Source organism: Pelmatolapia mariae, linkage group LG17 (genome assembly GCF_036321145.2).
Source record: "Pelmatolapia mariae isolate MD_Pm_ZW linkage group LG17, Pm_UMD_F_2, whole genome shotgun sequence".
NCBI classification, from domain to species: Eukaryota; Metazoa; Chordata; class Actinopteri; order Cichliformes; family Cichlidae; genus Pelmatolapia; species Pelmatolapia mariae.
In genome coordinates this window covers 11,855,604-11,880,220 of record NC_086242.1, presented here as the reverse complement: position 1 = coordinate 11,880,220, position 24,617 = coordinate 11,855,604, and the positions used below count along the sequence as shown (strand labels likewise).

General features: G+C 38.9%; 2 protein-coding genes across 6 annotated transcripts in view; one reads left to right on the top strand and one right to left on the bottom strand.

Moving 5' to 3' along the window:
- exoc4 (exocyst complex component 4) overlaps positions 1–14,678 on the bottom strand; it is a 131,075-nt gene extending 116,397 nt beyond the window's left edge. The window contains exons 1-7 of the mRNA XM_063460166.1: positions 14,582–14,678; positions 13,575–13,764; positions 11,575–11,769; positions 7,449–7,642; positions 6,031–6,140; positions 4,073–4,173; positions 3,807–3,961 (exon numbers count right to left, since the gene is read on the bottom strand). Of these exons, the coding sequence (XP_063316236.1) occupies positions 3,807–3,961; positions 4,073–4,173; positions 6,031–6,140; positions 7,449–7,642; positions 11,575–11,769; positions 13,575–13,764; positions 14,582–14,661 (1,025 nt within the window). The 5' untranslated portion in view covers positions 14,662–14,678. The remainder of the gene's footprint in view (positions 1–3,806; positions 3,962–4,072; positions 4,174–6,030; positions 6,141–7,448; positions 7,643–11,574; positions 11,770–13,574; positions 13,765–14,581) is intronic.
- Positions 14,679–20,010: 5,332 nt separating this feature from the next.
- Positions 20,011–24,617, top strand: part of chchd3a (coiled-coil-helix-coiled-coil-helix domain containing 3a) — a 76,208-nt gene continuing 71,601 nt past the window's right edge. For 4 of the 5 annotated variants that reach the window (XM_063500689.1, XM_063500687.1, XM_063500688.1 and 1 more), the window contains exons 1-2: positions 20,011–20,233; positions 21,250–22,099. In XM_063500689.1, the coding sequence (XP_063356759.1) occupies positions 20,153–20,233; positions 21,250–22,099 (931 nt within the window). In that variant the 5' untranslated portion in view covers positions 20,011–20,152. The remainder of the gene's footprint in view (positions 20,234–21,249; positions 22,100–24,617) is intronic. The other variant, XM_063500690.1, reaches the window with a different exon arrangement.

Sequence of the window (24,617 nt, the reverse complement as noted above, 5' to 3'; positions counted from 1 at the left end):
AGCACACAAGGACGTAAAGTCTCCAGGACTACATGTGTTTCATATTGGAAGGACAACAATAGTATCTAAATTAGATTACCATCAGGTTGGTGCTATGTCACAGATAATTAAATTATTGTTAGAGGTCTAAAGAGTGTCAAAAGGCTCCTCTTGAGATATTAAATGTACCAGGTCATCTCAGTCATCCTGCTGTCATAGACAAATGGACACACAGAGCAAAAGTCGATTCACGTGGAATCAGTCTTCCTCTGGATGATGCCAAGGACCACTAAATGGGAAAAATGAGTCCAAAAAAAAGTCCATCCTATGTTCACTGTGCTTTTCCTGTTTTGCTTTCTTTTGTGTTTTCTTAGTTTGAATTGAAAATACTGTTATTAAATTTCTGTTTTTTATTGGAAAAAACATCCTCACTTTAAATCAGTTTTAATCGTTTATTCAGATTTCATTTAGAATCCACTATGTAATATTAGTATCAGTATTCCCCTTGTCTACCACTATCATCCCATCAGCAAATAATGATGGAAGAAGCTGATGTTTATTTGTTATGCCCAGTAAATCCTGCAGTCTTTATATCTCTCATCCACTAAGAGAAATTTGTATTATTACTGTTATTTGAGACACACTGAAACGAAGACTTGAAAAATAGAAGTTTTTTGATTGTTTTTGTTGTTTTGTTTTGTTTGTTTCTTTGGTTGGTTGGTTGGTTGGTTGGTTGTTTGGGGTTATAACAGCAAACACAATACACTGGCAGCCAGAGATCATATTTCCTCCAATCCACGAACACATGCACTGGCTATTAACTAGCTGTAATTTTAAACATAAGTATTGCAGTTAGCCCAGAAGCTCAAGAATAGGGGTGGGTTTTTATAATCGATTTATCAATTAAAATCGATTCTGGCTTGGATAACGTGAAATCGATTCATTAAAATCCTGAATCGATTTTTTTATATAAATTTATTTTGCCCGAAATGCCAGAATCTCAGGTTAAACCTCACAAAATTTCAATAATCACCAAACAGCTAAGACAGTAAATGAGAGCAGGTACACGGATTCTGCACAAAGACGTAAACACACAGCGCAGACCCGCAGATCAGAATCAGTGAGATGTCGCCTTTCTCACCTGACGGCACGGGCACGGTCGGGGCTGAAAGCCGACAGCTCGCTGATTCCGATCTCTCGGCGGGTCTGCGCTTTGTGTTCACGCCCTTTTTGCGCTGATTCTAAAGCTGTTAGTTTTATCTCTCTCCAAACAATATTGACCGAACCAGCAGCAAAAGAAGATCTAAACCACGCTTCACATAAACATCGTCATGAATTCACTCTGACTTTTGCTGTTTTGCTTCCACCACGATAAAATCTCTCTCTCTCTCTCTCTCTGTACTTGAAGAACAGTTTCCCGTCTAAAAATCTGTTTCTTCATTATTCGCTTGCTTGTTACGCACAAGTCTACCGTTGTTTACAGCGCTGTCGGCCGCTGTTTTTTTTTTTTCCTTTTACATACTTCCGAAAAGAAAACCTAATTTCTGCCGTTCAATACTGAACAAATTTAAACTTTTTAAAATTATGCAAAATGCTAAAACGCTTAGCCGTGTCTCTAATAAAACCGCTGTAACGTCAGAGGTAACGTTCATATGTTGATTAATGGTTTTCTTTCGTTTTTGATGTACTGCAGAATATTTTTATAAAATCCCAGGCCAGGAAAACCACCTTCATGTTTTTCTGTGTTTTATCTTCAGCTACTTTGACACAAAGGCATCTGCTGTGACGCTTACACCTTTGATAAAGTCTTGCGTGTGTCAGCTTCCTTTTTATAGATACAAAAATATGTAAATGTACTGATCTGAATTATAATATTTCTGACTGTCAAAATTTCCCAGATTCAAATCGAATTGAATCGAATCTAATTGAATTGAATTGAATCGAATCGAATCGTAGATCAAATCGATTCGGGACCTTGTGAATCGGAAACGAATCGATTCTAGAAATCAGTGACGATACCCAGCCCTACTCAAGAACCACTAAAACCTTAAGAAATATCACTGGCTTAGGGTCATGACTTTGGTGCATGAAGAGGGAAGCTATATGAAGTATCTCTATGTAAGTAGGATCTAGATGCAGGAGTTGTAAAGGAAAATAAACTTTCAGTGAGGTGGTCAGTGAGGATGTGAATGAGAACATAAACCTCCAAGAGCAAGCCACACACTGCTGTTTATGCTATTAAGCTCTTAAGTGTTGCCTGCTAGTCTGCAGTACTATAAAATATAGTGTGCAATATTCAAGACCATTGTTCTCTACAAGTGGTACATTGGTTGGCGTTTCCATAGCAACAAGCATTGACTTTAAATTGAAGTGAGCATAGGGAAAACTAGGTGTGTACGCATCCAAATAAAACACACACACACAACCTCAAAGTGTTAAATGCTCACACACGTATACTCATGAAGGCAACTTAAAACAATCAGCAAGCAGCAGAACTGGGAACAAGCTACATGGTAGCCTATTACACTGAGGTCAGACAAGATTCAGTAGGCAACAGAAGAAGTAAGGCAGACAAGGCTGGAGAGAACATCCCTGACAGAAAACAAGACGTTCCTCTTAAATGGTTCAGGATCAGTGGACTGAGACCTGTGCTTCTCAAGTCTGCTCACTGTATGTGTATGTCTGCAGGAGCTGACGTGACTGCTTTTAAAATGTAGCAGCCCTCTACGGCAGGTGTGAAATTGTTTGTGTGTGTATGGGTGTGTTTAGCCATGACTTGTCTACGTTTAAAGCAGCAGAGTATCTGTTTTCATGGTCTAAAGCAGGTGTGTCTGCAGTCCTAGCCGCTACTATGTTTCACACCTGGTTGACTGTCTGACTATGAACACCATGGGACTGCATTCTAAACACACTGACTGTTGCCTTTACTGTCAGCTCTAAGTATAACTTAAGGATCCACTCTATGCAATGACAAAAGTGAATGCTGACTATAATACAGTGAATATTAGTATAATTAATATAATGTTGGATGCTTCCCAAAACTCTGAGAATGGTAACATTACAAAAAACAGACAAACTACAAAACCCTGAAGCTACCGCATCAACAGGAATAGCTTTTACCAATCATTAGGGAGGGTGGCCACATTTTATTCAACGCCTTAAAAATTGAGGCTAGAAAAATTTTGTGACTACAGAAGAATAAACAATGGGATAAATGATGGGAATGCAAGTGGGAGCTTTGTTAGTCTTTTTAAGGTAAACAACAGTAGCTGCACATTGTTATTTACACTGACCATTTTGGCATATAGTTCTAATGCTACTTACAATCCTTATCAGGCAAACATTATCATTTCAAAAGGACTGCTTTCATCTTTCCACATAACAGCTTATAGTTCCCCTTTTATGCCCATCTACTGTCTGAAACTCCCTTCCCCTCTACATTTGCTATTTAAACCTTTAAAGCCTGACATATGATCCAACTGCCAGAAAATTTGAATTTTCTGAAAATAGAGTTTATTAAATCATCTGAAAAATTGTTGTTTTTTTTAAATCATTACATTTTAATTTCCATATATGACTTGTAATTTCTATTGTATTTGCTAAATCTGGCTTTTTTAACCCTTTATTGACCGGCCCTTCAAATTTACCTGTAAAATGGGCCCGCCGGTGGGCCCATGGTCAATAAAGGGTTAATTGCTTGAAAATGTATTGTGCAATTTTTGTGCAGTTTAAGGGATTAATATTAACCTTTAGCTTCACATTTTGTGATCTGTAGCAAATCTCTTTCATCAGTTATTCTTCAGCAGTACATTCCGCCATTACTTTACCTTGGCTGGCTCTCCTGGGCCAGGTTTTCTCCCCTTTGGTAAGCATGGTCTGCTATCTGAGTGGTAGACCTCTTGACAATCTGTTTCAGCTCAGGTTCCAGCCGCTCCATTATGGCTTTAATGGTCTCTGGAAGCTTCTTCAACTTGGCCAGAGCCTAAAGAAAATGAATAATATGCCAATATTTTTACTTCAACCAAATGACAGAACAAAACAAAACATTAAGTTTACAATTAATAGCATGCGTCGTGTGTGCACATGAATGTACCCTGATAAGAATGCCCATGAACTCAGCACTGTTCTCCTCTGGGTCCCCCTCAGTAAGGTCTGACTGGTTTAAGTCCCGAATATCTTGCTGCAGTTCATGCACTAAAAGAGGTATACGCATACAGACACACTTGTTACCATATAGTGTACATTATTATATTTGTACAAGCACACAGATCCAATTATTTCAGTGATAGATAAATGTACAAAAATAATCAAGAACAACAAATAAATTCAGTTTTACACCACTTCGTTATCTTTTAAGAACACACAACTGCACCTAACCCCACCCTAATCCCCTTTTCATCTGACTTAGTAGCCAAATTGAGAAAGGCAGTATCGAGTGATGCTCTAATTTCCATTAGATGGGGCCTCCCAATTCCCCATCAAAGCACGTTAAGAGAGTTAATGTTTATGGCAAGTTAATGGACTTTGGGTGTATTTCCTCTTTTCAGCCATTGCAACTGTAGTTTGTGTAATAATTATGACAATTATCATCTACAAATGAGGTGCTCTAATGCTATTAGACAAAATGGCAAGCTAGGGCATTGATGGAAGCCCGTTGCTGTGTCGTGACCACAGTTGTTAACATGACGGTATATAGGCACTTACTGCCTGCTGGCAGCTAATTGCCAGTGTTCTCTTTGCATAATATTGAGAAAACTGTGGTTTAGCTATTACTTAGAGGCCTACAGCGTGGGAGACTTGAGCAGATATTTAATATGTATTAGTGGTAATTTGTACATTTGCGTATTTATGTTTTTTGAGGTCATGACATACACATGCATGCTGATGAGCTGGGCAGAGTAAATAACAGTAGGTGGAGTAAAGGACATGATTTAAATGGTATATGGCTACCTAGGAAATGCTAAACACGCAAAAGAAGAGGAAGAGACAAAGACTGAGAATGACTGAAAGAACCGCTTTATAAAACAACTGCTAAATGGCACAGAGATGTTGACTGTACCATACCTTTCAGGGAAACCTTGCCCACAGATGGTAATTATATGCTAATGTTGTTGTTAATCTGTCAGTTGATGCAGCAACGAGATAAAAATGCCTTTGGTATGTACAGTATGGTGCATTGTTGCCTGGTATCCACAGAGCTAAAAACAACACGATGAGTTGCTAACTCAGAATGCCAAGAGTGGGTGTTGGAGAGAAAAAAAAGTGCCAGGCTTAATATAAAAACTCAGAAACACCAAGGGAACACCAAGTTATTGCTGGATTAACTTTTTTCATTATCTTCTTGTTTGCGTTCCTCTGTGCTCTGCCTGGAAGGAATGTGGCTCTGACTGTACGCCCCTACAACCAAGAGAGGATTCATACATTTCTGAATACAGTTAGAGTCTACATTATCAGTCTCTGTTACGGCACTGGTTAGCAGTTTGAGGGTAATAAATGCTGCTCCCTGCTGTGAAGGCACACACACTGGGTGACTAATGGTACAGGTAGGGGGGCAAGATGATTATAATGTTAGCGAGAGAGATATATGTTGTGATCATAGCTGAAGAAATGTGGGTGTGAGCCGTCTATCTCTGCAACAAGACATTTGTGACATGTTTAGTCCTTTGTATCAAAGTATGGATCAGTGGTTTCTGTGTGCATTCAGTGTGTACGTATCCATAATGACATGCAAATGGATGTAATTCAGAGCAACACTAATGACTTCATTATCACTAAGAATATCAGCATAGTGAAAGTAGCATTGCAAGATAAAATTCACACGCAATGTTTTTTGATGAAACCAATAAAACTGCCAGTTGAAGTCTTCCTTTCTCTGGTTTTTCTAATGTGTTCAGTTTTAATCGAGGGAAAGCATATGATTTATGGTTTTTCATGAAACTGGGTTCTACCTACGACTCTTTGTTTTCAATATATCTTTTCAGCCACCACCCTTCATTTTTTTTTCCATTACTGCCTCTTCTTCCCTTCCTTATTATGATCTTAAGATCATACCACTGCTGGATCCAGGTGTGCTAAACTGAGATGAATCCAAAAGCTTGCGTGGGGTGGACAGGCTGCCGACATCTAACACAGGTATTGGAGATGCATCTTTGGCCATGGAGCTGTGAAGAGGAAATAAAACACCAAAAACCAAATCCAGGCATTAAATGGGTCTCACATAAATATGTGACAAAGATACAAAAAGTTTAGTACGTGCAAAGAGAAATACAAATGCTAAACCTCCTCTTCCCTAATGAAAACAATCTGCTGTTAAAACCAAAAGCCTTGCATCTCTGGGTGGGATTGGTGCTGCTTCCCAATGAGTCATTTATCAAACCTTAAACCGGAGGTGGAAGCAATCCAGGTCCTTTAAGTCGAGCAGTATAAACACAGTCTGCCTGCTAAGTGGGTGGGGTGTATGGAGGCTGGCTTGTTGTTAGAGGCGACCTAATACAGGAAGGCCAGGACCTGTCACTTGCTGACCCTCAGTAATAAATCACTGTACCACACCAACCCACTGCCACCATAATTATTGCACCTCACACACACACACAGAATGCCTACCATTGAACGCCACAGCATCAACCGTATGTTCAAAGCCATTGTTTTGCATTATACCTAATAAGCTGTCACAAAGGAAGAACTTAAATTATTCTCCTTGCTGCTGCAAAACCTACCATCTCATTCATGTGATCAGTGGTGTTCAAAGAGAAACTGTATATGTTGTCATACTTTCAATAATTGGCAATGGACATTGTTTCCCAGGTTTAAAACTTGGTTTGTTCCCTGGAAACCAAACAGTACAACATATATATATCTCTGATGTCCTTACAGAGGTACCCATAATGACTGCAGAACACCTAATTAGTTATGAGTAAATTACTGCTGTTTGGCTCCAACAATAAACATTTCCAATGCTTCTCATCATTCTTTTGGATCTTCCCAGCACACTGTACAAACAATGAAGCAGAGCAACAAGTTATATGGAGGTCTAATTGTTTTTTGTCTGTAATGGTCTTGGTTTCCATGCAGTAAATAATTGGCAAGTTGTTCTTGGTTGTAGCAGCAATGGGATAACTTATAATGAAGGCACATCGGTATGATTTCAACTTTGAAAAGTTTAGAAAAACACACTGTAAAGGCTACATTTCTGTTGACTACTTAACAGGCGAGTAATAAAGGCTTTCGGTGCCGTGGACATTTTCCAGCGTTTCATTCTAACACTGTAATGATATGTTTAACATTCTTCTGCATGGGCAGCTATATTGGACCAAGTATATGAACAGCAACGTTTATCATGCAAATGAAATGAAAAACTGTTACATTTTTGACCACAAGTCAAGCAACTGTACTAAATGTAAGGCCTTGCACTCATGAATTAACAATAATAAAACAGTCCAATTTCTGTTCAAACAGAGCATGGCCCTTACCCTGGAAGCCTAGCAGCATTTTTGTCCCTGTTTTTGTGCCCCAGGCGACTTGTGGACTTGATGTACAGATGTCGGTGCAGCTCATCAATGAGCACCAAGTGTATGTTGAGCTTCTTGGTGTGGAGCTCCAGGCGCAGGTCTCCAAGGCCCTCTACTTGCAACAAGGGGCCTTCTAAGGACTCCACAGCTGTCACCTACATATAACAGATTACAGCCAAGAACCAGTCAGACAACCTCTACCAAAAGATAGCTGTGTCTGGTATCAATGTTTTGTACTCGAAAGAAGGTGGCAGAAAAGACAAGTCAAAAGTGGGGGCAGGAAAGAAATGACAGAAGCATCTAAACTATATTAAGTATCCCCTCATGTTTCTACAAAACTACACACTCAAATTATAGGCAAATTGCCAACAGAAATTTTTACTGGGAAATTGAATCAACCCACTAGCTTGTGGCCATCGCTCCTTGGTAAGAAGCATCTGCCCAGACTTGCTGAAAGGGTAACATCATTGTAATAGCAGTCCAATTGTCCCTTCAGGTTAGGAAGTCTTTAAAATAAATGACACTTAATCTCAGAGAAACTTCCTTGGAAGGAGGAAGCAATAGTGAAGCTGGTGAATAAGTGTAATCATTTCTTTTCATTTATATATTTAATTGAGGATGATTTTTTTTTGTATCCTCCAAAAAATAAATAAATAAGTAAATAAAGTATCACCATGTGCTCCTGATTCATGACCTATATTTAGCAAATTTCATGATTTTTCCAACCTGCTCTCATAGTTCATGAATAACAGTTATGTTTTCATGATTAAATATGCTGGTCTACATGTGTGTTAACCCATTTTATGTGCATATCTGTGTGCATTTCAGGGGCAGCAACAGCCAAATTCACTGCCGATAATATTTGATTGGCCAGGGCAGGACAGAAGGGAATGGAATGGGGAGAGCTGAGCAGACTACAGGGCAGGGAGCATGGGTCAAGTATGTGTTGATGCAAATGAGAGTCACATTAGTGAGAAGATGAGCTAATGCACTGCGTGATCAGCCTGCTTTGGCTTAATATAATGTCTGATTATCTGTGTGTGTAATTGTATGACTGTAAATCATTTAACATTTATGTGTTTGTGTGAGAGTGAGAGTCAGGGGTGGGGATGGAGGTAGCGGTGGTGGGGATCTCATTATCATTGGGCTGGGATGACAGAGGAAGCCTGGTTAACATCATTACATTAGGGGGCTAGGCCTGTCACCATAATGAAGAATATGAAGCCTCTTGTGAATTTGCTAAGAAGCCAAAGGAATGGCAAAGACGGAGAGGAGAGGAGAGGAGAGGAGAGGAGAGGAGAGGAGAGGAGAGGAGAGGAGAGATTTTCTACAACCAAACTCAGTCTGGTTTTTAACCAACCCCATGGGATCTAAGGCTGCCATTCAATAGTACACACAGAGCATAGTCTGAATTCTAATTGTCAACCCTTAGAGATAAGCCTCAAACAAAACACAGGCACACACAATGTTGAAGAGAATAAGCTATGGTAGAATAGTGAGAGGGACAGAGAAATTATCCCCTAAAAATCATCTCCCCTCCACCATCACACAGGATCTTCCAAGTACCACAACAAGACAAGAAGTGAGGAGGCATCTGGAGAAGTAACAACAAAACACAGATGTATACAGATGTATATATCCTGTGAAGGCACTTTGACAACCACAAACTGTAATATTTGTGGGGGGGGGGAGTCTCATTTAAATACCATAATTCTGCTTTTTTTATGCACAAGTAATTACTTTAACAAAAACAAATATAATCCCACTAATGTAGGCTACAAAAGGGGTGATATCAAGATGAGGAGAAGATGGTAGAAATCTAAAGGACCGTGACTTCATATCCACTTATCTCTTAAACAGCAAATATATAGCCTCAAAAAGGCTGATATTCAAGGCAAAGCATCTACACCCTACATTTCAATGCATTTGAGTCAATTGACAATTCCCCTATTTTTTTTAATATATTGTGTATAATTGATCAAAATATTTTTATATCAAATACATTAGATAGGCTCCAATACCTTCCTTGCATCTCCTCTTCACATCCTGGGAGGGGCTCAGACGTGTGGAAGAGACTTAAGCGAAAGATGGAGTCACATTAGTATAATTATGAGCACCCTTTTAAAGAGGGTAAAAATAAGGTAAGATTAAGTTAATTCCTACAGACTCTACTCCTGGTGCAGTACAAGGTGTGATCAATACACAACGATTAGTGTAAACTGATTTAAACTTTTTTATTTCCCCTTTGAGACCATCTTCTCTGGCTGTCCACACCTAAATTTCAAAAAGTTTACTCGGGAAGAGGGATGTGTTTCTGGCTACCACCCAGGAGTTTTCAGAAATTTTTATCTCAAGAGTACGTAGTTTCCAAGTACAAAGGCGATCAGATCAGAGATCAGATCTATGACCAGGGTCATGCTTGTTCATGTTTTCAGCACTCAAGTGGTTGTGGACCTCAGGCATCTGAGGTAGAACATCTGGGGTTAAAGACCTGACTTGTGGTGCATGCTACAGTTTGTGAGTATGGCTAAAAGAATTGCACACAATCTTCACTTAACAGCTTCCCTAGTTGACAGAATTGCTTTCCTGTGAGTTTCTCTTCTTCTAAAAAATAAAAATTAAGTTGAAGGAAAACTATTTTAAAACACTGGACGGGATTCATTGTGCATCAGCAGAGCCATGTTTGCGAGCCTTCCACTGAGAAGTTGTGCAAATCTATATAACTCCACACCACAAATCCACGAAGTTGACCTTGATGCCCAAATCTATCTCAGGTATGAGTTTTCAATGACTACTCCATGAACTTTTTGACCAATATTTTTTAACAGTTGAGCACTGATACACATTATATTCACAGACAACAAGAGTTAGATGATTGTCAGATGGTTAGAAATAACAGGATAGTTCTTATGTAAGACTTGCTCATTGTCTATTGATCTTAAAAATAAGCTGTCTGCCGGCCTATCACCTTGTGCTGAGATTGCTGTTTGACATCTAGGTGTCCAGTATCTAAAAACATAATTTCATTTTAGCATTTATTTCATCATGTCAATAATAAATCATGTAAAATTAATTTAAAGTTCGGTGGAATCATTCAAATAAGTTATTTCAAGGTAATTCCATCATTTTATAAACATTAGTAATGTCCTTGGCCTGAGTCTCGATTACTTAAAGTGGACTGTTCATACATAATTCATCCCTGAACTGCATAAATATGTCAACCGAGCCAAAGGTAAGAGTACATCCAACACCATTTTGATATGTAAAAGCAAATAAAATGCCATCATCCTGATCAAGTAGAGCACATTTGACAAGAGACGAGACAGAGGCAAAGCATCCAACTGACTGTGAACTTTCCACAACCTTTTTAAAACATGCTGTACTGACTGAGCACAGGCTGAATGAAGTTCCACTTCTTTCCACCCCCACAAAGAGGATTTTTCATGGTCCTATGGGTGCACCATCATTCTTCTTTTTTCCTCCTCCTCAGATAACCCCATTCTAGCAAACTAATTATTACCAAAGTCTGGAGGCAGACGTGCGGGGGTGACAGAGGAAGGCAGAGAGAAAAAGGAAAGAAAGGTAAGAAACAGAGAGATCACAGAGCTTGGTCGTTTAGTCCTCAATGCCATCTTTCAGCTCCCCTGCTGTGCATACTGCAAAACATACATCAAAAGACAGGCGTACACGCAAACATACACACCTGCAGCGCCCTAACTGATGTGGGTTGCACCCACTGGACTGTTCAAGGCTAGAAAGAGGTTCTTTTAAGAGATGAGAGGTGCCAGGAAATCAATCTTCAGCAGCAGCACTTCATAAATACTGGTGTTTATGTGTGCATACTGTGCACACCATGGGTCCCTGCTTGATATGTCGATAGAAACAAGACAAAAATCTCTTCCCTTTTCCATTTCTCCCTTTTTCCATCCATAAAAAAACAAGCAAGATCAAACATGTTTTAAAAAAAGGACATATTTTCCCACCAATCTTTCTGGGTTTTCCATTTTTAAACACTGTATATCTCACACATATTAAGGCACAAGATTACACTTCTACGAATCCCATCTTCAGCCATCACTCTACTCACCAGCATGTCTGTGGCATGAAGGTAGTGCTTGCTTGCCATGTAAGTTTCCAGACGTTGAGGGACCTGCTTGATGCTTTCGATCTCATCCAGCAACTGAAGAACATGCTTGTGCTCGATGCCTTCTATCCACAGCTTCCTCAACTCGTCTCTTTTACAGTGAAGCAGCATCTTACAAGACAGGAGGTTCTCCTTGACCTGTAGGACAGATTGAGATGTCCAGTGACACAGAGCCATATTCTAAAACCCCAGATAAGTAGGCATTTGATGACAGTGGGGATGAAAAAAAAACAACTTTCTTTTAGCAAGAAGAAATCTCTGGCGTTGCTTACTGCTTCAACAAGCTGGCGTAAGGGGAAAGAAAGCACAGAGAGACAATGCATTTTTTACAGTGTTTAAATTAAATACTGCCTTAGACACTCATCAACAGACATACATTTTTATTAGGTGTAGGCGTCTTTGAAGAAGAAAAATGAGCGAGACACTTCCTTAACACAGTCATTATTTCTCTGTAGTTATTTTGTAATTTGTTACATAAGTGAGCTGAATGTATTTACAATTAAGTTAAACACCTTTTACACCAACGCAACTGTTTTCAACTGTGGCTAATCAACTCTGTGGATTTTAGGTTGAAATTAGGCAGTTAGGCAGCTAACCTGGGACCATACAGCAATTAGAATACAAGGAAAATTTCATTAAATACACTTTTAATGGCAAAGCACAGGTACAATAAAGTGCAATAATAAACAAAAATAATTACAGTTGAACTCTATTTATTTATTATACAGAGTCTTCTTGGTGTGCATGTCAATTTATACAAATCTACAGGTGATTTTTCTCTGCATTATACTCTTGGTGAATCTCCACTAGCTGATCACACTGGCAGCTACTGCCCATAGGAGATTCGGGGAAACAGAGTTTCTGTGCTGTTGGTACAATGATTCCCCCAATCACAATACCTACACTAATTCCCTAGAGTAATTCCCCACAAATGACTGCTACAGCAATGATAGTGGGGAATGACATGGACCAGCAATAATATGGACCAGTTCATTAAGCTGTTACAGAGGGTTGCCACACTCATACTTCCAGGACCACACCTTGACTACACTGAAACCTCAGGACTTTTCAAGTGGACAAGGGAATTAATCTAAGCATTACAAAGAAATGTAGCGGAAATGCACTAGTTGTGATTGAAAAGTAGGGCTATCCTGGACATTTTACTGTAACATTTCTGTCGCCTGAATATTGAACTGCTAGCTGTTGAAATGCATCTGTATCATTCGGGAAATTTGTCATCACACTGTACCATCACAGCTAGAGTTTTGAATGGCCAACAATATACGGTTAGACTTATATGGGAACGTGTTGCTTTGGCATGCTCTTGAAAGTGCTTGACATCAATTTTTGATGTTTTAATACAGATGGTGATTTTTTTTTTTCAAACTTAAGCAGAAATATCATACCACAGAGAAAAAGACAAGTAATACTCATATTCACATTTTTGGGCATTTTAGAATCATAAATTAACTGAATATGTGTGTCTTTGGACTGTAGGAGGAAACTACAGCACCTGGAGAGGACTTAAACAGGTACAAGAAGACCATGAAAGTTCTGTAGTTTAAAGACAGGACTATATCCACACATCTTAGTTGCATTAGATTACTCCTGAGAAAAAGCAGCACTGGGGCATTTAACATCATTCTGCTCAGTGTATACTGCTTTTCTCACCAAGGCCTCCAAGGGGCCTTTCATCCACGTTTTTGATTGTAAGAATACTGACTTGAGCTGGATGCTGTTAAGTGGGCAATATTAGTCTTAGAAACTTCAAAAAAGGTTAAAAAAGATAATACTGACATAAGCAGTAGTTTTAATGAATAAAGAGATAAAGGAAAATGTATGAAAACAATATTTTGTTGTTAATAACAAAACTTGGTGCCACCATTCTGCAGTCTATCTAAAAAACATGAGTCTATGTTTGTGTACATCCCTCTCCAATTTACCTGTTTGATCTTGTTGCGGGAGCTGGTGATGCGCTCTGTGATGCTCTGGTAGGTCCTGATGGCAGTGGTGAGTTCAGCATAATGCTGAACAATCAGCTCGTCTAAATCCCGATCACACGTCTCGAAAGCCTCCTCCAGACGACTCTTCTCCGTCTCCCTGTCCTGCACATCATCGCTACTGGATAGAGTCCTGCATCAAACAAAAAGGCAAGGAAGAAATATTTTAATCCACAAAGGGAATCTGGGGGAAGCATTGTTGTTTAAGAGAAGACAAAAGCATCCCTGAATTCAAAAATGGAAATTGTATTTGAAATCCATTACAGTTGAAAAAAGGAAAATTAATGCTATATCAGTAAGAGTATGGATTTTGTTATATGCAATTACGTTTGTGCTTTTCATACATTTTTAGGCAAGACTAAAACTATATATAAAGTAAAGAACACAGTTTCCTGTATTACAAAACTGTGGAGCCAATGGATAAAAATGCATAAATAAAATAGTGTGCTGCATGTGTAACAATGGTGGTTGCAACGACGATTGCGATGTGTGCCTCGTTTATCATGTCAAGCTAGACAAAGTGTTGTGAAGTCAATTCACAACAATTAGCAACTTATGGTAAGAGACATATAGAAAAGCCAGCCTACCAATAAACAGCACCTTGCTTTGCCACGATTTTTTCTCAATGTCTCGTCAATATTTATTAAGAAAACAGCCGCTTTCCAAATAATGGTGACTAAACTTTAGTCGTAAGTAACATTTAAAAAGAATCTTGGCTTGAGCAAAAAACAAAATAACTGCTATTAAGATTTGCCCATATACTAACTCAAATAAAATAGGTGAGGTTTAACTCTCTCCATTTATTTAGCAAAACAGGAAGGCTGTAGCTAGCTACAATGTAGCCTTAGCATTAAAGGTAGCTGTCAAGCCATATCTGAGAGCAAATGCAAGCACAGTTCAAGTGTCTCTGACGTCTTACGCGCACATATAAAAAACTTAACATGTCTTACCTAATGACAGAGATGAGAAGACCAGAAGGGTCTTTGTTTTTGCTAACTGCACTCCTGTATCTCCCTGTATCAGCTGCCATTTTTCCAGCTGCGGCACTCAAACAGGAAGACAGAACCGCGAGGCTACACCGAGCGATTCTGGGAGTTGTAGTTTGAACCTAAAAAGTGTTTCTCAGTTCCTCTGTCTTCTCTTATCGCCTTTTTTATTCGGAACTATATTAATACCTGTTATAAAAATAAGCCCTGATTATTTTTGAGAGAAGATGTGGGTTTACTTCAGTACTCCAACTGAAGACCAACTATTCAATAATCACCTTTGTAATAATCCTTCATCAAATCTATCCGGTGTGTGTAAGAGACACTGTTTATGTTACTGTGTGGTGTGGTGATGATGAGGACTATATGATAGTACGCTTAATTTTTTTTTTCTCCTCATTTTTTAGCACAAAAAAAGAAAAAAATCTCACTGCAACATTTTCAGCTCAGTTCTCCTGAGACCTATAAAGAAAGGTTGGGAAAGGAAATAATGTGCAAGAGAGCGAGTGTCAGTGAGTTAATAGCTGACCCCTTTTAGAACATACAGTGGTGGATTTTGCAGGGCTCTCCTGCCCTGTATCTTTGACAATCTCTGCTGTACCAAAGAGACCGGGAAAGTGTATTGATCCTGAAGCAAAAGGAGGTCGATCCCCAGAAGCTTGGACCCTGATTGATGAGCTGGTGGACTGAAAAGATAACATTGTGTGCGATCTTCGTGTTTCTTCACAAAAGAAAAATGCAATTGCTGTGTCATGCAGGAAGCATTGTTTTTCTTTTGAAGGTGACTAGCTTCCCTGGTCCAAGTTAAAAATTTTGAAATTTCCAATCTTCTTCCCCATCAAAACCCTACCCCATCAGCCCGATCAAGTAATCTACTGGGTTTTATTTAGCCAGTAATGCAGAAGCAAGGCTGTTTTCTTTCAATAAAAGCTAAGTAGTTGCTCTGGTTTCCTGACCAAATAAAAGTGCAACAAGGTCATTCTAAATACTGCATTAATGCACTAATGTGTAATAGATATGACTTGGATAGCACTTAAAAAAAATGATACCACAGCATTTCCAAAACAAATTTTGGATTTTTAACACACAATGAATGTATGTGGTTCTTAAAGCAACACCAAATGATGCAAGCTAGACAAGCTATTTAGCAGAAACATACTGTTTTGTGAGTAAAAAATAATGTCCTTGGCTCAGTATCTATTTAAATGGCATTTTTGGATTCTAATTACCAGATGAGTCACTGATAATGAATGATAATAGCTGTACTAATTATCCTGAGAAAAATTCCACGCAAAGATTAGAAGGCTGGTTGAACAGAGTAAGCTTATTTTCACATCTCAATTACACAACTTGGAATTTTCTAACAAAATGTCATCTCTGGGTGATTAAGAAGAAGATGTTTCTTTAGCTACCTGTTTCCATGGGAATGCGGAGGTGTAGGAGGGTCGGACAGTAAAACACTGAATCTATATTTCACCTCATGATTAATTTCAAGATTTCTAATTTTCAAACAAAACACGAGCTTCGCATTATCAAATCATCTGGTCTTTTCTGAGCAGACCACTCACCTCTGCAGAAATTAAACAAAGAGAAATTGAATTACCTAAAGATGGAACCCCAACTCCACTCAAACATCATAAGGTCAAGGTAAAGTATTAATACTGTGGGGGGAAAGGCAGCAATAATATAAATGTTAGAAGAATAAAGAAACACAAACTTTTCTATTTGTGTTCACCTTTATATGTTGCTGGGATTGCCCTTGTGTTTTGGAGCTCATCTTGTAAGGGGAAGATTTGCTCTTTGATGCAGCATGTTTTTCAGTCAATAACAGCAACGTTGCCCATTATCTTGGTGCACCGCTGCGAATTTTAAAGCAACAAATGTTAACTAGCTCACATAATTGCATAAACCGATGCAATGGTGCAAAAAACAAGGTGGGTAATTACGGAGATTCTGTTTACATCTAGCTGGTATTAACATATGAGACAACTAAAAGGACGCTAGACATTGCATTTTCATTCTGCTGCATATGGTGAATGACTGAGATATTAACAATAAATTAACCAGATAAGCAAGGATCATTATTGCTCTGTATTAAAGTCAGTTGAAATGGTACTATTCCTTGCTACAATAATGCTGTGGCAAGGAAAAAAATGTTGTATTCAGCTAAATCTGTTTCTATAAGCACTTCTTTCCACATAACCTGAGGCACTCCACAGCACGCCTTAAGGGTGCTGCTATACATTGTAAGTCTTTATTGCATAATGTGTTTGTAGTAGGCTTGTTGTAGTGGTGAGAAATGCCTCCATGGGCAAGGAGAAGACTAAATACATTCTAATACTGAGTCAAATCACAGATGATGGAAAAGGTAGGTATTATTTCGCTATGTGATATATTTTAAACCCATAGGAGCTACTAAAGTAGGTACAACAAGTCAAATCCACTGGGTTGATTTATGCCAAATGCCTCACAGCTCCAGATAACAATCATATCCCAATCTTGACCAAACAACCTTTATTTTCAGTGTTGGAAAACCACTTCATAGAGTCTGATGTGAAGCGATTCTGTCTTAAGATACATATATATATATATATACATATATATATATACATATATATATATATATATATATATATATATATATATATATATATATACATATATATATATATATGTTCTTTCCTTTCCAGGGTGTGATCTTTGTAATACTGTCTGTCATTATGGTAAACTGTTTTATATTAAGAAATAATGTATTTGATCAAGGTTTATTTTGTGTAAAAGGGCTGAATGAACCCTCTGTGTATATCAAATTTCACAGTAATATCAGAGTATACACAGCCACGGTTGAATTCCCAAACAGATTTTCATTGATTTATGTTTGTACATCTGCAGCATATGCATTCCAGAAGACACAAAAACACCAAAATCGTCAGGAAACAGATTTATAAAGACTGTATTGCGTTATTGTGTGTATATAATATATCAGGTTTACAGGATTCCTATGAGCTGTCATTCCTCATAATATCCTCTCTTCTGGAGGCATATCAGATTTCCAGCTATAATGTAATGTTCTCCAAGGCTGTGTGAGTTGTTGAAATGGATATGGTATGTAGTATTTGTCAAAAAGGAACTATACAACATGTGAATGAATAATAATAATAAAAAAAACTTTTTTATTAACCCTAGCTGTTGATTTCATTATGCAGTAAATGTTCACGTAGAACCCAAAATTTGACATTTCAGCATTTCCAGCATTTTTAATTCTAGCTGATTAAAACACACACACACACACACACACACACACACACACACACACACACACACACACACACACACACACACACACACACACACACACACACACACACACCTTTTGTTTGTTTCTAAAGTCTGAAATGACCCCCAGAATACAATTTTTTAAATACCTAATTAGAAATGATTGTGGTCTTTTTCTTTTTAATCTTTATTTGATAGGACAGTGGAGGGAAAACAGGAAAACTGTGAGAAAACCTATGGAAACACATCCTTCGGATGGATTTCAAAATTAGCCTTATAGCATATGCTCAACCTAGCGAGATGAACCGGTGCCCCCGTTGTAGTCTTTTTTCAACTGTGGGATGACAGTCTTCAAGAGAAAATGTTGACTGCTTTTATTACATTAATGGGAACTAATTAGCCTACTTTGAGGTTTTCCCTGTCTGTTCAGGGATGTTCAGAAAACAAACAGTCGTAAGGAAAATGAAAATTAACTACATTTATAAAAATACTACGATTGCTTACAAGATGTCCAAAACAAATCAAGGAAAGACAATGATATTTACCTGAGAGAACCTCTTCAGAGTTAAATGAAACTCACTACCAGCATACATATGAGCTCAGAAGGAAAAAATCCTTCAGCTGATGCCATAGAGAGGAAACAGGACATGAATAATATAATATAAAGATCTTCTGGTGGAGAGGAGAAATTACAGTTGCATTAGTTACAGGAAGTCGTCTGGGTCCTGAAGCAGCAAAGCAGCCCCAGACCATCACACTACCACCATGTTTGACTGTTGGCATGATGTTACTTTTTATGTGTTTGTTTTACACCAGATGTGACAGCATTCGAACCTTCCAGAAAGTTACATTTTTGTCTTATTAGTTAACAGAATGTTTTCCAAATATATATTCCCAAACGTCTTGGGAGCATTGCTTTAGATGTTACTCTGTTTTTGTTTTTCTAGATGAGTCATCAGTGCTTTCTTGGACAAATTTTGGTAGAGATTGATCAATAACCCTTTCCAGACTGATAGATATCAGTTAATGTTCTCTAATCTGTTCTAGAGTGTCTTTAGATTGTGGCATGGTGTGTCCCTTTTTGAGATATTTTAGCCTACTTTGCTTTGTCAGTTTACTTGCTTTCTTGATTCAACAGGTCTGGTAGTGATCCAGCTTGGGTGTGGATAGTGAAATTGAACTCAGCTTTACAAAAACATCACAGTTAATTTATTATTTTGTATTTACGCAAATATTTTTGTCTGATATTCGAATGTCTTTTAAGATGTGAAACATAGGAATATAAAAACAAATATGCAAAATAAAAATAGAAAGGAAACAAGCACTTTTTCAGAAGACTGTAAATTATGTTAAAGAAACACATGTTAGGTTAATTTGTAATTCTAGGCCTTGAGTGAAAGGTAAATAAAGCACTTAAAGGCTGTATGAATGTATGTTTAAATGGGGCTTGTAGAAGAGGTGGGTGGATCAATCCAACTATCGATAGTATTAATACTGACCCTGGCACTTGTATTGGATCGATACCAGTGCGATAGGATTTCGCTTGTTTCTATCCTCTAAGTTCAATATGTAGCCAGTTGTACTGTGCTAAATAAATGTGATTTTTGGAAATGAAAAAAAAAAACCCCTTAAAATATGCACCATGAAAAACATCTGTATTTTATGTGTTGACTGTCACATCTATTTTATTTATAGCCTACAGCACATTTAAACAACAGAAACTGACCCAAAGTGCTTAGAGACAGGCACATTTACACTCAGGGCTCCACTGTTATGGTTATTTGCATATGCTGGCCTTGTCTTTACAAAATTTGCAGTACTAGCTTGTTGTCTAAATGTTTTGAGTGGTTAGTAAGATTAGAAAGAGTCCATATGACGCTAATTTTGTGCTGTCAACTACTGACACAGTATTTTGTCCCAGATATATATACACTACTACAGTTACAATATTAACAGCGACACAACTGACAGGAAATTATGACAGGCAGTGTTGCGCGTCACTATCCCGCGCTACCACGTGAAATCAATAACCAATGAAAGTCGCTGTTGCATGGCCGGATGACGCTTCTGTCCAATCAACTCGCGTGTTCTTCAAATACGTCGAGTTCAGGAAGCGCTAAGAATCCCAAGCAGTGGAGAAAGTGAAGCCATCTATACCTGGCTTGAAGTAAACTGTCCAAAAATAAAAGCAAATTGCACTTTTGTGTTATTACATGTGACACAGATAACTGACATTTGTTAACGAGCTGCCGTTTGACTATGGGAGCAAACAACAGCACCCGCCGCGTGTCATTTGAATCAGACGAGAACGACAATATAACGGTGGTGAAGGGCATACGGGTAAGTGATATGATGGACCTTAGTTGAACAGGTGTTACATGGCTGCCTTAATCCAATGCTGTGTAATCCGAAAGCGTTCTGGAGTGGAAGTGCAGTCTTATGCTATCAAAAGTGCTACGTGGCTCAAATGACGCAGAGTCCCGGCAGCCTGGAAACTTTCATTTATTTTCATTCATTCATGAAGCATAGAAGAAGCAAATGTGTGGTTAGTAACCCCTGCAGTTGCTTTAAGATTTAGTCTGAATAAACTTTTTATGGCTTTTTCGGAATGTTGACGTCACTTGCCTCGTGCTCTCATGTCGGCTGCAAACTTATGGCTGTGTTGTGGATAATAATACCACTGATCAGCTGGTGATAAATATAGAGCAGAGCGGATCAGACTGTGGCTCTGTCTATTATTAATCAGTTGTTAAGCCAACGTGCCGAGACTAGTGCTATTTTGGTGCTTATCTAAAAATAATAAACACAATGTGTAGCTTTCTATACGAGCAGCAACAACATAGTTAAGCATTTAAGGAATGTACTTATTTCTTATCTTACCAAGAGCTGCATGAGAAGATTGATACCATTTATACTTCAGAACTGAAAACTGAATCGCTGAGTATGAAAACTGAAAATAAGGAAAACCCATGCCAGTCTATCCACCCCAACAGTATAAAATATCCCTAAAATTCCCACTAAATACTCTATTAACTTTATATTGTGTTTGAGTGAAATCTATAAATAAAGTGTGGTATTAATGTATACTTTATTGATCCCCGTGGGGAAATTCCTCTCTGCATTTAACCCATTCACCCAGTGAAGCAGTGGGCAGCCACTGGGCGCCCGGGGAGCAGTGTGTAGGGACGGTACCTTGCCCAGGGTAGCCCTTCAGTGGATTCAAACCCCTGACCTTCCGATCATGGGGCGACCACTCTACCTACTGAGCTATCCCCCCCCCAGCTTTATGCCTTTATTGTGATATCATCTTAATTTTTCATCTAAGTGTTCAACTTTTCTTCCACTCTCCTTTGCAGCTTTCTGAAAATGTCATTAAGCGCATGAAGGAACCTGCAGCTCCTCCAACACAACAACAACCTGCTACCACTCCATCACCCCCAGCAGCTCCAACTTCTCCTCTTCAGCGGCCAGTGCCTCCCCTCTTTGAGCCCATCACCTCCTTTCCTCCTCCCCCTCCTCCTCTTGTTGAACCTGTTGCACCTCCAGCTCCTCCTCAGTTTGCCACAGAGTCTGTGGCTGCACCTCCACCTCAACCTCCCGTAGAAAAGGTAACAGCACCCACCACTGCTGACATAGTTCCCCCATCTTCATTTCCCCCAGCTGCTGCTGTTGCTGCCGCTGGCATTGTTGCTCCTGCTGTTGAGCCTGTAGCAACACCTTCTCCTGTTCCTGCTTCTGTTTTTGCTCCTGCTGATCCCCTGCTTCCTTCCCCCTGCCCTGCTCCAGCTGTAGTGGAAGTAGTCGCCCCGCTTGCTCCTCCTCCCCTTGTAGGTGAGCAATCTCCTCTTAAAAATGAATCCACTGCTTCCTCCCTTCCACTTGCTCAACCTGTTGTTCCTCCACATGTGGCTGAACCCTTTACTCCTTCATCTGTAGCTGAGCCTTTATCACCCCCTTTTCCTGTCAAGACTGAGCCGATCACCTCTCCTCCCCCTCTTACTGACTCCGAACCCCTCTCCTCCCCTTCTGTTTTCGAGTCTGTCAACTTCATGCCACCACAGCCTGCCAAGCCATTTGTTGCATCTCCCTTGCCTGAATTTAATGCTCCTTGTGAACCAGTTGCCCCTCCTCCTCCTCCTCCTCAGCCCAAAGTTGAACCAGTGCCCAATTCCAAACCAGTCCCACCACCTCCTGCCGCATCAGTTGGTGAGTTTTTATTCCAATTTTCTTTAAAAAAAATCACTGCTGGTAATACAAAGATAAACATATAAAGCATGCTATTATTCTCAATGTAAAGAGTGACCAAAGAATTTGAGGGAGAAGGAAGCTGATGTGGTTTGATTAATAACTTAAACAGCTAGTTATTCCAAAGATCAGACACGTGTTCCAGTTTTTATAGATTTATGCAGTTGTAATCTTTGACCTATGAAGCAGCTCCGCAAACTTCATTCTCTTCCCTCTTACAACCGATGGAAGTGTAGTTCTAAAAAAACAAAAAAATAAGTGACTCATTTTATTATGAAATGTACGGGATGCTCTTTACCTGTATGCTTAACTGCAAAGCCAAGGCTATGTGAGACTCAGCTGTCCAGCTACAGTGAATTTTAATGATGTTTATTGTGTGGGTGTTTACTTTAAGCCACCTTAAGCTTTTTGCCTCCCAACTTTTCATGCAGATTGTAATCAGTCTTAATTTAAAAAATGGGCCCCACAGTAGCCTCGGTCATATTGTGATTCATTGCCATCCCCTAACTGTTAATGAAATGATTAATTCTAACTTGTACTAATGCTAATAAATTGATGCTGTAATTAGTGGGCGATGATTCTGCCTCGTCACTGTGAAGCTCAGGCTGTCATAATACCTCTTTTACCTTCATGCAGTTTGGAAGTAAAATAGTGAGGCTAAACTCGTGCTTTTTACTCATGTGGCTGTTATTAATATTTCTATATTAATAATGGATCAATTAACACTTTATTTGAAAGAGGGACCTCCTAGTCAACTGTTAAGAAGCCATAGAGAATAATCATGCAGTTTCCCTTTGCTCTATAATTTTTCACGTCTATGTTTTGGTATTCTGGTTCATTCTCACCACTATCATCTGTGACTTTTTTTTAGCAGAGAAAACTTTCAAGGCCCTCCGTGTTCAGCAACAAGAGACTGCTGAAAATTGTCACATGTTAGTGAACATATTGTAACATAGCTTCTTAAAAAACTGACCTAAACAAGAGTGAACTGCAGACTTTAACTCACAGTATGAAATTCTCTTTGAATACTAATGTTACTCTGTATTTCCTGGATGTTTAAAAGGGTAACCGTTTGTTTTAAATGTCCCAATATGTGGTCAGTATTAGGCTTTCAGCTTGCTTCCAGTGCACAGCACACAGATAATGAAGGGATAATTGAGTGACAGTCAAAATGTGTGTGTACTGTCTCACACACGGAGCTAAAAGCTGACACTCTTTCCACTTTTCTTTTACTCAAAGTAAAGTTTTAGCCTTATTGTCTTGCTAGTGTGGGCGCATGGCCCTTATCCCTTGACATTTGTGGCGGAGGACATTTGAATGTTACTTGTTCATTACGCAGAGCAGAACGAGCCGTAGGTGCAGATTCTTTCGAGGTTGGCATCCAGGGTGTGGGCAGGCTTCCCCATCCTTGACTGTGCTCAATCAGTAAGGTAATTAAAAAAGGCCAACTTATGCCACGCCACACTGACTCCAGTGATTAAAACGACACCTCCGCAGTTTCACACAACAAACCTCCAGGCCTCATTAAGGGAAGAAGGTGGTTGGAGAGTGTGTATGTGTGTTACATTTCTTTACTTTGCAACTGGGCTTCCATGGTATGACACAGAATTTTGTTTAACTACATAAGTAACATAAATGGACAATGTCCAATTGCCACTGTCAGTCTTTTGGGTTTATTGTGGTTTAGTGGCATTTACAGTACTGCGCAAAAGTCTTGAGTCACGCCTCATTTCTTTACATTTTGCTGTTTGGACTTTTTGGAGCCATACATTTTCCAGAATATTTTTTAAGCAACTGACCTATAAATCATTCAAGCATAAGAAATGCACTTAACTCAGTGTTGCGTCTACACATAAAAGACAAATCCCCAGTTTTTAATTGTTTCTTAGAGACTTTGTTACTAGCAGCTTGTCACAAAAACACATTTTTTCCCCATTTCTTTAGATGATTCTTCAAATGATACCAAATATAACACTCGATTTGGTGTGCATGGTGTTGTTTAACCCTAAACAAGACCACCACCAAAATAAAATAATACAAAACCAAAAAATCTGAGGAAACTTGACAAGTGGATGATAAAAGTGGCAGGCCTAAAAAAAGTAGCAGATGAGCAGTATCTGTAACTCTTGTCCTCAAGAAATAGAAAAAGAAACAGCAAAAACTGATCTACTTTATATATATATACTTTATCTACACTGAACCCTCATCAGAAATGGCCACAGTGGCATGTATTTAAGCCGTCAGGGGAGAGATAAAAAAGTGAGTGTCTACAGCCATCTGTAAAACATGGTGGAGGATCTCTCATGGTTTGGAGCTGGAGATTTTGTAACAATTTATGATCACAGAACAGTATCGTAATATTTTGATCCACCGTGCGATAGCACCTGGAAAACGTCTGACATTAGTTGCACTAAATTAACTGCCCCTCTCCTGGAATCTTCTCCATGCTCTTAAGAATGTGCTGGGATACACAGCAAAC